The sequence below is a fragment of the Budorcas taxicolor genome, chromosome 4 (assembly GCF_023091745.1).
Source record: "Budorcas taxicolor isolate Tak-1 chromosome 4, Takin1.1, whole genome shotgun sequence".
NCBI lineage: Eukaryota > Metazoa > Chordata > Mammalia > Artiodactyla > Bovidae > Budorcas > Budorcas taxicolor.
The window spans coordinates 47,285,084-47,298,069 of NC_068913.1; the positions used below are offsets into that span (position 1 = coordinate 47,285,084).

The 12,986-nt window shown below is 36.1% G+C and overlaps 1 protein-coding gene across 1 annotated transcript in view; it reads right to left on the minus strand.

Annotated features, from left to right (window-relative positions):
• Positions 1–12,986, minus strand: part of ORC5 (origin recognition complex subunit 5) — a 75,179-nt gene that overhangs the window by 22,987 nt on the left and 39,206 nt on the right. The window contains exon 12 of the mRNA XM_052638870.1: positions 10,111–10,221. Coding sequence (XP_052494830.1) covers positions 10,111–10,221 — 111 coding nt within the window. The remainder of the gene's footprint in view (positions 1–10,110; positions 10,222–12,986) is intronic.

Genomic DNA, 12,986 nt, shown 5'->3' on the forward strand with positions numbered 1-12,986 from the left:
ATAGTAAAATATTCCTGTGCTTTTTATTATCCGTGCTAATACTACTTGATAATATCAGTATTCCTTACAACAACAGAGCAACCAACCACAGTGAAAACCAACCACAGTTCAACTTTACTCTTTCCAAATATGAAGCATCCCAAAACCGTTTTTAAGAAGTCTCCTGAAATCAGCACTTACAGCAGAGCAGTCTGACAGGCAGAATGGTAACATCTACACCAAGAGTATCAGGAGACTTTAGAATCTAATTTACTGCCCCGGTGGAGACAGAGCTTCAAGACAGTGCTTCAAGACAGTAAGGCTCTTCACTGCTAGAGAAGAGCCCGCCTCTGTCAAACAGCACCCCTGCTGACCTATTCATCGGCAAAGTAGGCATTAAGTAAGGTTCTAGCACTATCTTTGGAATGGAATGCCTCACAATTTCAGTTGTGGCTAAGAAAAAAAAAATACTAAGATTATTAGAAAGTGCTACCATTCAGGATATTTCCTATGATTTATATAATTAACCTTAATGGCATCAAGCGTTTCAGTTGTATATTATAGAGGCACTAGAATGTTGGTACAAGTCAAATGAAACACAGAGAAATCATAAAAGAACAGCTTTTCACATTTTCTAATACTCCAGTAACCAGGGAATATGTTTTTATTAAAACTGTCCCTTTTGTTCACCAATTTCATTTTCTATTAAAGTAATTATCATACTTACATCACTTTATATGAATATCTTATGTATCTAAGTTGTAGGACATTACATTATATGTTTACCAAGTTCAAATTCTTATCTAACCAAATATGCAATGGGTAGTATTTTATTATCTATGATTTCTGATGTTCTATGACTAGCATTTGATAAATATAACTACTTTTTCAAAAATATAAGCCAAACAACTATTGTATTATATAATATACTAACTTTTAAGGTAAAAAGGTTTTTATAAGTCTATAAAATGAGTTTGACTAAAGTGCTTTTGGTTAAAAATCTACAAATATAGCTTGAAATATTGCATATAAAAAAGTAGCATAATGAGCGTAACTTTTAACCACAAAGTATTTGAAATACAGCCATGTAACTTGAAGAAATGCCACTTAGTTTATAATACGCTATGCACAACAGAGTATTTATTGTCCCTAAATACTTTTGCCCATCTCATGTAAAGAGTTGACTCACTGGAAAAGACTCTGATGCTGGGAGGGGTTGGGGGCAGGAGGAGAAGGGGACGACAAGAGGATGAGATGGCTGGATGGCATCACTGACTCAATGGATGTGAGTTTGAGTGAACTCCAGGAGTTGGTGATGGACAGGGAGGCCTGGCGTGCTGCGATTCATGGGGTCATAAAGAGTCAGACACAACTGAGCGACTGAACTGAAAGAGTTTCAAGTTTTAAGAGATTCTCATAATTTAATTATTAGCAAAATTTAGGTATGACATAGGTATCAAACAATCATGCTGCATAACACTAAGTTCAAGGACTGTCAGAAGGAAACATTCAACAAATAGGTTTGCTATTTAACTTGGAAGAAGATATTCAAATATCTATATTATGAAACAGCAGGGACTACTGAAGTGAAAAAAATCCTGTTTTAATATATTTGTTAGGGGAAACAAACTGACTGAAACCACCTACCCTTGCCAGGCACCATATAACCATTTGCCTGAGTTATCTTAGAACAGGAGGTCCTGGTAAGGAACACGCAACTAATAAGTCACCATTAACCAAAGATTTTGGGAAAGGTCAAAAGGAGATACCATGCGTCCTACCACCTCCCAGAATTCTTGTTGGCATCCATCCTGGCTGAGCAATGTGTGCACCAACAGGGAAGACCCCAAGTCAGAATGATTGGCCAAAGACAACCAGGAAACTAATTTCATTTATCATAAAACAAGAAACTGTGAGCGTGTGGCAGAGCAGTTCTCCTGGGTTCCCTTACTCTACTGCTCTCTGCCTGGGTGCCCCTTCCCAATAAAGTCTCTTGCTTTGTCATTTGTCAGCATGCGTGTCTCCTTGGACAATTCATTTCTGAGTGCTGGACAAGAGCCTCCTTTCAAGGCCTGGAGGGATCCCCCTTCCTGCCACATACTCACTTTAAGTATTTAAGTATTAATTCCTTCAGTATGAATGCCCTCCCAGTAAAAATACATAAACACCATTAACTGTGATATAATTCGGTAGTTGCACACAACGCTAATGAATGGCAGAGGAAGCTATAGACTGACTAAAAGGCCCTTGAGGACAAGCACGGCATTTGCTTGACTTCTGTATCTCTTTATATAACACAGAGTATGAAACATAATAAGCCCTTAAAAAATATCTATTAAATAAAATCTTAAGCAGAGAAAGAAAATTTTAATTCCAATTAGTGAAAAAAGATCAAATATTGACTTTGGAATTTGATTTAAATTATATCTAAACATTTTTAATCACATAAATATGGACAAAATCCCATCATTGAAACTAAAAATTATATAAATGTTCTATACATCTACCTATGATTGCAGAAAAATGCCAAAAATTGGTTTTTGGTTGAATAAGTAAATGCAACCTTACCTAAATTTTAGCAAAAAATGTCCTACAGCTATGGTAAATTAGAGATGAAGCACCTGCTTCAAAAACTCTCCATGCATAAAGCAACTAAATCATTTTGCTTTCTGATTAATGATAAATTCATTTAAAAATTATCAAAATAGCTTAAATATGTCCTATATTAATAAACCAAAACTTAAAACAAGTAAAATACAGATGTTTAATAACTAAATGCTACTACAATTAATGTAATCAGTAGGGTTCAGTTACTCAGTCATGTCCGACTCTTTGCGACCCCATGAATCGCAGCACACCAGACCTCCCTGTCCATCACCAACTCCCAGAGTTCACTCAGACTCACGTCCATCGAGTTGGTGATGCCATCCAGCCATCTCATCCTCTGTCATCCCCTTCTCCTCCTGCCCCCAATCCCTCCCAGCATCAGAGTCTTTTCCAATGAGTCAGCTCTTCGCATGAGGTAGCCAAAGTACTGGAGTTTCAGCTTTAGCATCATTCCTTCCAAAGAAATCCCAGGGCTGATCTCCTTCAGAATGGACTGACTGGATCTCCTTGCAGTCCAAGGGACTCTCAAGAGTCTTCTCCAACACCACAGTTCGAAAGCATCAATTCTTCGGCGCTCAGCTTTCTTCACAGTCCAACTCTCACATCCATACATGACCACTGGAAAAACCATAGCCTTGACTAGACGGACCTTAGTCGGCAAAGTAACGTCTCTGCTTTTGAATATACTATCAAGGCTGGTCATAACTTTCCTTCCAAGGAGTAAGCGTCTTTTAATTTCATGGCTGTAATCACCATCTGCAGTGATTTTGGAGCTCCAAAAAATAAAGTCTGACACTGTTTCCCCATCTATTTCCCATGAAGTGATGGGACCAGATGCCATGATCTTCATTTTCTGAATGTTGAGCTTTAAGCCAACTTTTTCACTCTCCACTTTCACTTTCATCAAGAGGCTTTTGAGTTCCTCTTCACTTTCTGCCATAAGGGTGGTGCCATCTACTTGTGGGAAAAAGCCAAGCTGATTTACAACTAAACGTAGTCCAAACATGACATTGTACAAGAGGCACTGATCAATACCATTCCCAAGAAAAAGAAATGTAAAAAGGCAAAATGGTTGTCTGAGGAGGTCTGACAAATAGCTGAGAAAAGAAAAACGCAAAAGGCAAAGGAGGAAAGTAAAGATATACTCATTTGAATGCAGAGTTCCAAAGAATAGCAAGGAGACATAAGAAAGTCTTCCTCAGTGATCAATGCAAAGAAATAGAGGAAAATAAAATGGAAAAGACTAGCGCTCTTTTCAAGAAAATTAGAGACACCAAGGGAACATTTCATGCAAAGATGGCTCAAAAAAGGACAGAAGTGGTATGGACCTAACAGAAGCAGAAGATATTAAGAAGAGGTGGCAAGAATACACAGAAGAACTGTACAAAAAAGATCTTCATGACCCGGATAATCACGATGGTGTGATCACTCACACCTGGAATGTGAAGTCAAAGGGCCTTAGGAAGCACCACTATGAACAAAGCTAGTGGAGGTGATGGAATTCCAGTTGAGCTATTTCAAATCCTAAAAGATGGTGCTGTGAAAATGCTGCACTCAATATGCCAGCAAATTTGGAAAAGTCAGCTGTGGCCACAGGACTGGAAAAGGTCAGTTTTCATTCCAACTCCAAAGAAAGGCAATGCCAAAGAATGCTCCCTACCGCACGAATGCACTCATTTCACACGCTAGCAAAGTAATGCTCAAAACTCTCCAAGGCAGGCTTCAACAGTATGTGAACAGTGAACCTCCGGATTTTCAAGCTGGATTTAGAAAAGGCACAAGAACCAGAGATTAAATTGCCAACATCCGTTGGATCATAGAAAAAGCAAGAGAGTTCCAGAAAACATCTATGTCTGCTTCATTGACTACACCAAAGCCTTTGACTGTGTAGATCACAAGAAACCAGAAAATTCTTCAAGAGATCAGAATTCCAGACCACCTGACCTGCCTCTTGAGAAATCTGTATGAAGGTCAAGAAGCAACAGTTAGAACTGGGCATGGAACAACAGACTGGTTCCAAATAGGAAAAGGAGTACATCAATGCTGTATATTGTCATCCTGATTATTTAACTTACACACAGATTACATCATGAGAAACGCTGGGCTGGAAGAAGCACAAGCTGGAATCAAGATTGATGGGAGAAATATCAATAACATCAGATATGCAGATGATTCCACTCTTATGGCAGAAAGCAAAAGAAACTAAAGAGCCTCTTGATGAAAGTGAAACACGAGAGTGGAAAAGTTGGCTTAAAATTCAACATTCAAAAAACTAAGATCTTGGCATCTGGTCCCATCACTTCATGGCAAATAGATGGGGGAAACAATAGAAACAGTGAGAGCCTTTATTTGGGGGGGCTCCAAAAATCACTGCAGATGGTGACTGCAGCCATGAAATTAAAAGATGCTTGCTCCTTGAAGAGAAGCTATAACTAACCTAGACGGCATATTAAAAAGCAGAGACATTAGTTTGCCAACAAAGATCCATCTAGTCAAAGCTATGGTTTTTCCAGTAGTCATGTATGGATGTGAGAGTTGGATTATAAAGAACACTGAGTGCCAAACAATTCATGCTTTTGAACTGTGGTGTTGGAGAATCTTGAGAGTCCCTTGGACTGCAAGGAGATCCAACCAGTCCATCCTAACAGAAATCAGTTTGAATATTAACTGGAAGGACTGATGCTGAAACTGAAACTCCAATACTTTGGCCACCTGATGCGAAGAACTGAGTCAATGGAAAAGACCCTGATGCTGGGAAAGGATGAAGACAGGAGGAGAAGGGGAAGACAGAGGATGAGACGGTTGTATCGCATCACCGAGTCTATGGACATAAGTTTGAGTAAGCTCTGGGAGTTGGTGATGGACAGGCAGGCCAGATGTGCTACAGTCCATGGGTCACAAAGAGTCAGACAGGACTGAGCAACTGAACTGAATCAGTATCATGTGAATTTAAAAGAATATAGTAATGGAAATGCATATTTTTGAAAAAATAACTACATTACTACACTTGGCTCCAAAATGCCCCTTATTTACACTCTTTAAAATGAAAATTAAATTTATAAGGATATTTTCACTTCAAATTTTTCTTAGTAAACTATGTATAACTAAACAAGAATTACACTTCTATTCTTATCTTCCAGTTATTTCTAGAAATTAATTCACAGTGCACTGTTCCTTATAATTAAAGAAACAAGTTATTATTTTAAAACTTCCAAACTGCAGAATTACAGTGAATTACCTTCAAAAGTAATTTTTCAAAATGCTAACTGATCAAATAAGATCAATAATAATGTGATTTAAGTATACATGTAATTGGATGTCCTTAATTTTTTAAAGATAATTTTCCTTTTAAGAGTCACTTTAGAAACCTGTATCAATAATTTCAGGAATAAATTCTTCAGCAATTCTATCCTCTTGGAAAAGATAAAGTGATATGGCTTAATATTTTAAAATAAGTGATATATCTGACAATCTTAAAGAACCATACTTTTACTGCTTTCACCTAACTGTAAGATTATGGAGGGAGTGGGCAAGGTTGAGTACGGAAGACATAGAAATATCAAAACAGTGAAACAAAGCTTCCAAACAAATTTTCATTTTTCCTTCAAGATTAAAAAGAAAGACAAAAAAGAATTAAAAAGATAAATTAAAAGCATAACCTAAAATAACAAATTACTATAAAACAAATCCTTAAAACAGTTACAGGCAGACAAAATGGATAGAAAAATAATTTTTACTATCTCATACAAACATATGATAACCAATAAAAAGCAATTTGGTTTCAAGTAGAAAATATTCATGCAACACAATTCCTTACCAATTTTATTTACATTTTAATGAAAGAGTAGAAGTGTCTGCGTGCTCATAAATATCTTCAGGATTTTTTTTTCTTCAAACAATCCAATGTATTAAATTAACAAACAGCTCTTTCTAAATATCAAAGACAATATTAACAAGTAAAAAGCTAGATTTTCCTGCTCATCTTACAGCTACAACGCAGCAATATTGCCATCTAGTGTTCATATCAAATAAGTACGTCCAATACAAATGTCCTAGTTTTGTTTTGCACTTAAAAGTTAAAGACAAATTGTCATTCCTATATGGCAACCCACTCCAGTACTCTTGCCTGGAAAATCCCATGGATGGAGGAGTGTTGTAGGTTACAGTCCATGGGGTCGCAAAGAGTCGGACACGACTGAGTGACTTCACTTCACTTCACTTCATGGGCAAAAGCATAATTTTGATGAATAAGTAAAATGAGAAAAAAAAGTCAGTGAGAGACAATGGGGAGAAAAAATACAAGGTACATGGGAGACATACCTTTCTTTTGGATGCAATTTCTGTCACATTTTGTTCTTTAAGACAGTATTTTTTTTAAAAATTTTCTTTGATATTCTATTGAATGAACAAAAGTAAACGTAAACGTCCTAGAATTAGTTATACAGTCACCCTCAGTATCCTGGGGATTGGTGCCAGGACACCACCTGCCAGCTCTCCACATCGAAATCTGAGGATGCTCAAGTACCTTATATAAAAGAGCATAGTGTTTGTGTATAACCTAGTTACATCCTCCCACACACTTTAAACCTTTTCTAGACTATCTTTAGTACCTGTTACAATGTAAATACTATTAAATAGTTGTAAATGCTAGGTAAATAGTTGCCAGTGAAGCAAATTTAAGTTTTGTTTTTTGGAATTTTCTGGATTTTTTTCCCGAGTATTTACAATCTCTCGTTGGTTGACACTATGGATGCAGAACCTATGGATATCTATTCCTTTGTACCATCTCCTCCAACCTTTGTATCCCAAATGGAATCACTGAGATGAAGTACTAAATGATTTTTCATCAAATAAACATAAATTCATTTAAAGCAATATTTTAAATATACAAAATTTATCATTTTGAAGACTGCCAACTAGACGAGATAAAGAATGAAAAGGCTGAGGTCGTTAAAGCTGAAAAGAATTTAGCTTCATTAAAACAGAAAGATAGATTTTGTGCTAAATTGCTTAAGTACATTATAGACATTACTGAAACAAAGACCGGTGACACTGTTCATCATCTATAAAAATCTCAGAGTAGCTAGTAGATCCCTAAATCAGCAGCCTATCATTGTTTTGATTGTCCATCCTTATAAACCTACATCTGCTGTTAGGAAATGCTCTACCAATGTTAGGTAAATATGTAAGGTGTGATGTGTGGTAGTGGCAGTATTACTTACTACTACATCACAACTAAAATAGCTGTAATTTTAGCAGTGGGGCTACTATATACCCCACTTATTCTCGACTCATAGGGTGTGACACTTCACAAATGTGTGTCTTACAGGTCGCGTTTCTCTAGTGTAATGGTTATCACGTTCGCCTCACACAAGTGTGTCTTGTCTTTTTCTCCTAGACCCACACTTTGGTCATATTGTCCTCCCTCTTAAAGTTCTATAAATCCTACTCATTGGATATAAGATGTCAGCTAATTCTACTATTATTTTTCCTTTTCTTTTTATGCATTTTTGTACAACAAACACATATCATTTATATAAATTAGAAATAGCAGTATTTAAAGAAAAAAATCCTACTCATTAGCCTAGCTCCATTTTTTACCTTTACTGTGATGCCTTCGAGTTCTCTCCTCTTGTCCAATCCAGAAGTGACCTCTTTTTACGGTAAACGTTGCAGCAGCACCACCTAGCATTCACTCACAGCCTTACAATACTACTTTTTATGTACATGTTTTTTTATCCCCCCAAAATATAAGGTCTCTGAAAGAAAGAAACTCCCATTTATCATCCTTTTATGTGTCTCCCACAAAAGTAATTTTGGGGCACCTGAGAAGTATTAATAATCATACATGATGCAACCATCTTTCTGCTGTGTTTAGAAGTACTGTCTATTTCACTTCTCTAGGCTTTAATTCTTAAAGATTTACTCACTTAGTCATAGTGAGAAAGTAATTTCACCTCTTGAGGCTCAATTCCTTACAATAAAGATCATCAAGTATTATATGTAGAAAGCTATTCATAAAATGTACAGTTTGACTAAAACCTAATTCCAGGCAAAGTATTTATATGTATTATAAACATATACAAACAGACCATAAAAATTTCCTGTAATACATATTAAATTTTTTAAAATTATCAACATTAGGGCAACCATACACCTACCCATCTAGCTATTTATATAACTTAATAACTCACCAGACTCCCTTTCTCCAAAACTGTAATAAATGTATATACAATTTTCTATAGAGCTGACTGACATAAAAATTATCAGTGTGCTGAGCACACTGAGAATATACCTATTTTTGGTCACCAGAGACTTCTTTAAATGAAGCATTAAAGGTTACCATCATGCATTAGATTATAAAATCTAACATCTATTCACAAACAGTGTTTATTTGCAGTAAATTGAAATGTAAATGTTATTATTTACATGTTTTCAACCTAAAAACATATACATAAAACAAAATGCTAACTGAAACATCTGAGGGGACACTTCTTTTCCGTAAATACTAGTGCCACCATTTGTCTTTTCTTCTATCCATTCACACCATGTACTAAGTATTGTTTTTCTGAACCACTGAAGAGATCTATTGTGACTCTATATATTTAAAAAAATTATTTTATTTATTTTTGGCTGTGCTGGGTCTTTGCTGCCATGCGGGCTTTTCTCTAGCTGCACCAACTGGGGGCTACTCTACAATTACAGCGTGCAGGCTTCTCATTACAGTGGCTTCTCTTATTGCAGAGCATGGGCCCTATGGTGCAGGCTTCAGCAGTTGCAGTTCATGGGCTCAGCAGCTGTGGCTCCCAGGCTCCAGAGCACAGGTTCAATAGTTGTGGCACACGTGCTTAGTTGTTCCGGAGCATAAAGGATCTACCCGGACCAGGGACTGAATCCATATCTCCGGCATTGGCAGGTGGATTCTTTACCACTGAGCCATAGAAGAAGTCTGTGACTATATTTTCAATGGATAGGTTTTTCTTAAACGTTATCAAAAAAAAAAGAAGCTTAACTAGTTTATAAATGTCATGTTTCCTATTTTTATGTTACTGCTGCCATCTAGTGAAAATTTTGAGAACTTAATCATTTTGAAAACAAAAAAATGCATATTGTCAACTACGCAAAGTATACATATGAGGAATAAGAATATTATAGATCATTTTCTTACAAATACATTTCTTAAACTTGTTTGTTACATTTCTATATTATAATTCAACAATTTAATCATAAAGTCACTTTTTAATCAGCAAGATAATCATTATTAAATTTCTTTATTAAAAAAATAAAAAGCCTAGAAACATCAAGTTGCTTCTGTTCTCAGTTATACCTTAAGTATATGCAAATTCAGTGATACCCTCAAAGACTATATATTTTGAATTTCAATTACTTACCAAGGACATTGTTCATTTTATAGTAGTAACATATGCAGACCAAATATCTAAAAGTCTGGAACTCTACTGACACACTACCTGAAGAATTCCATAAAGATAAAGAAAACATGTAACAGCCTATCATTAAGCTTACCTGGGAGAAGATATTTGCTGTTGGAGCAACTCTGCTGTCCACAATACTATATAATATTGCCAATAATCTGTCTAATGGAAATGGTTTTGGTCCGAGGAGATGATTGCTTGTCTATAAGAAAAAAGAACATGGGTTTCTTCTTACAGCAGAACACTTGCTTTCTGTATTATAAATTCCCAATAACAACATAGTTATACTGTACACAGTTCCCCACAGAGGCTAAGAAATCTAACTGGCAGTCTCTAAGTTAAAATTTTACCTGACATGATAATGATTTATTTTTCAATGGTGTCTTCAAGATGTTCTGACTTAGCATCAACAAACATTAAAGAATTCAAAAGTCATTCAGTCTAGTTCCAAACATCACCCCTATTTTGCTGTTATAACCAGATGTTAGGTGATTTAGCCAAGTCATTTGTCAAGATAGTGCATAATCAAAAGTAGGGTCCAGGCCCTAACCCCTAGACTATAATCTACTACTAACTCCTCACCACTCCTCTTTGTGCCACTTCCTGAAAAATGTATTTGTTCAACATTTACTGTTCTAAAAAGACGAGTTATAGTAAATACAAGCCTAGAAAATGAATGCAGTGTTTCATAGGATGTGAATAAGTTTGAAACCGTAAAATTTATTAAAAATTTTTAAGACTGTAAAACGTTCATACTTGTCTACAGAGTCAATAATACAATTATTTCTTACTGGAAAACTGCAGTGCTCAAGGGTCTATAGATAATTAGATTAGATAATTCTATCAAATAATTTTAGTAGCAGTATAGGAAAGTACTCTATGTAAGCAAGGGCAAATAAATGGGAAGCTTTATTTACATGCATGGGATTAACTATTTCTTTAAAGAATAAGTTAAAAAAAAAACCTACTCATAATTACAAAAAAAGTAATTTATACCAGCTACTTATATCTAAAAGATAGTTTAGAAATCATTTTCCAGGTCTTAAAGTTTATATTCTTTTCTTGTTAAATACTTCAAACATTTAGAAAATATACCAGTGTACCCACCGCCCAATTTCAACCAGATCCAAATATTATGCAATTTGTACAAAAAAAGCACTTGATCATGTTACAAACGGAAGACCCCTGCACCCCTTCCATATCTCATTCTCCCCTTCCCTCTCGAGAAGAATTGTTCTCCAGAATTTGGTATTTTTATAATTTTCATGACAATTTTTAAACTACTACTATATATGTGGGCTTCCCTGGTGGCTCAGTGGCAAAGAATTTGCCTGCCAATGAGGGAGATGTAGGTTCAAACCATGGGTCAGAAAGATTCCCTGGAAAAGAAAATGGCAACCGACTCCAGTATTCCCTTTTTTTTTTTTTTTTCCAGTTTATTCAATTGGAGGATAATTACTTTACAATATAATGATGGTTTTTGCCATACAACAATATGAATCGGCCAAAGGTATACATGTGTCCCCTCCATCCTGAACCCCTTTCCTACCTCCCTCCCCACCCTGTCCCTGTCCCTGAGCACCAGCTTTGGGTGCTGCCAATGAGGGTCACAGAGTTTGTCGCTACAGTACTACCCAGCCTATCCTGATCAATGCAAAGTACATTCAAATACTGACTTTGATATGATCAAACTGCAGAATTTACAGGCTCTTATTTTTCCACACTATCACCCAACCCTTGGAGTCGTAAAGACTCTTTTTTAGTTTTGCTAACATTAAGGGTATAAAATAATATCCCAGTGTTGCTTAAAGTTGCATTTCTTGGGACTTCCTTGGTGGTCCACTGGTTAAGAACCTGCCTGCCAATGCAGGGGTCACAGGTTCGATCCCTGGTCTGGGAAGATTCCTCATGCCACAGGGTAACTAAGCCCTTGTGCCTCAACTACTTAAGCCCAGGTACTCTAGAGCCTATGCTTCACAACAAGAGAAGCCACTGCAATGATAAACCCATGCACTGCAACTATAAAGTAGCTCCCGCTCACTGCAATTAGAGAAATCACACACGCAGCAACGAAGACCTAGTGCAGCCAAGAATAAATAAATAAGCAAATAAGTAATAAATGGTATATCTAAAAGTCGCATTTCTCATTAGTCAAAGTTGCACCCTCATTAGTGAATAAGGGTGATAACTGTCATGTTTATAAGACACTTCAAGTTCCTTTTTGTATCACTTACCCATTTATTTACTGGACCTTTGCCTTTTTCTCATTTGTTTCTGTGAGTCTTTAAAAATCCTAGATAATAATCATTTGTCAGTTGTATGAGTGCTAGAACAGTATGTCAAACATCACAGTAGTCTTTGGATTCAGGAAGTCCAGGAACTGGATGCTGGTGCTACCATATTAACTATAAAATCTCAGGCAAGTTACTAAATTTCTCTTTAATATTCAATTTAATCATCTAGAAAATGAGGATAATGATAATAACTACATTCATTAACTCATTTTGAGAATTAAGTAAGATCATACACAGAGCCTACACTGTTTGGCTTACAGTGCTCAACAACTTTTATTATTATTATCATTATATACTTTTTTACATTTTTTCTTTTCCACACAAATGCCTCTGTTTTTCAGGCATTTTTAAGCCCTTGTGCCTCAACTACTTAAGCCCAGGTACCCTAGAGCCTATGCTCCACAACAAGAGAAGCCACTGCAATGATAAACCCACGCACTGCAACTATAAAGTAGCTCCCGCTCACTGCAATTAGAGAAATCACACACGCAGCAACGAAGACCTAGTGCAGCCAAGAATAAATAAGTAATAAATGGTATATCTAAAAGTTGCATTTCTCATTAGTCAAAGTTGCACCCTCATTAGTGTTTTATTTACCTTTTCATCCCTAGAACTTGGGATTGTTAGTTTAAAAAATGAATGGATGAAAGGATAATGAATGAAATTATATTAG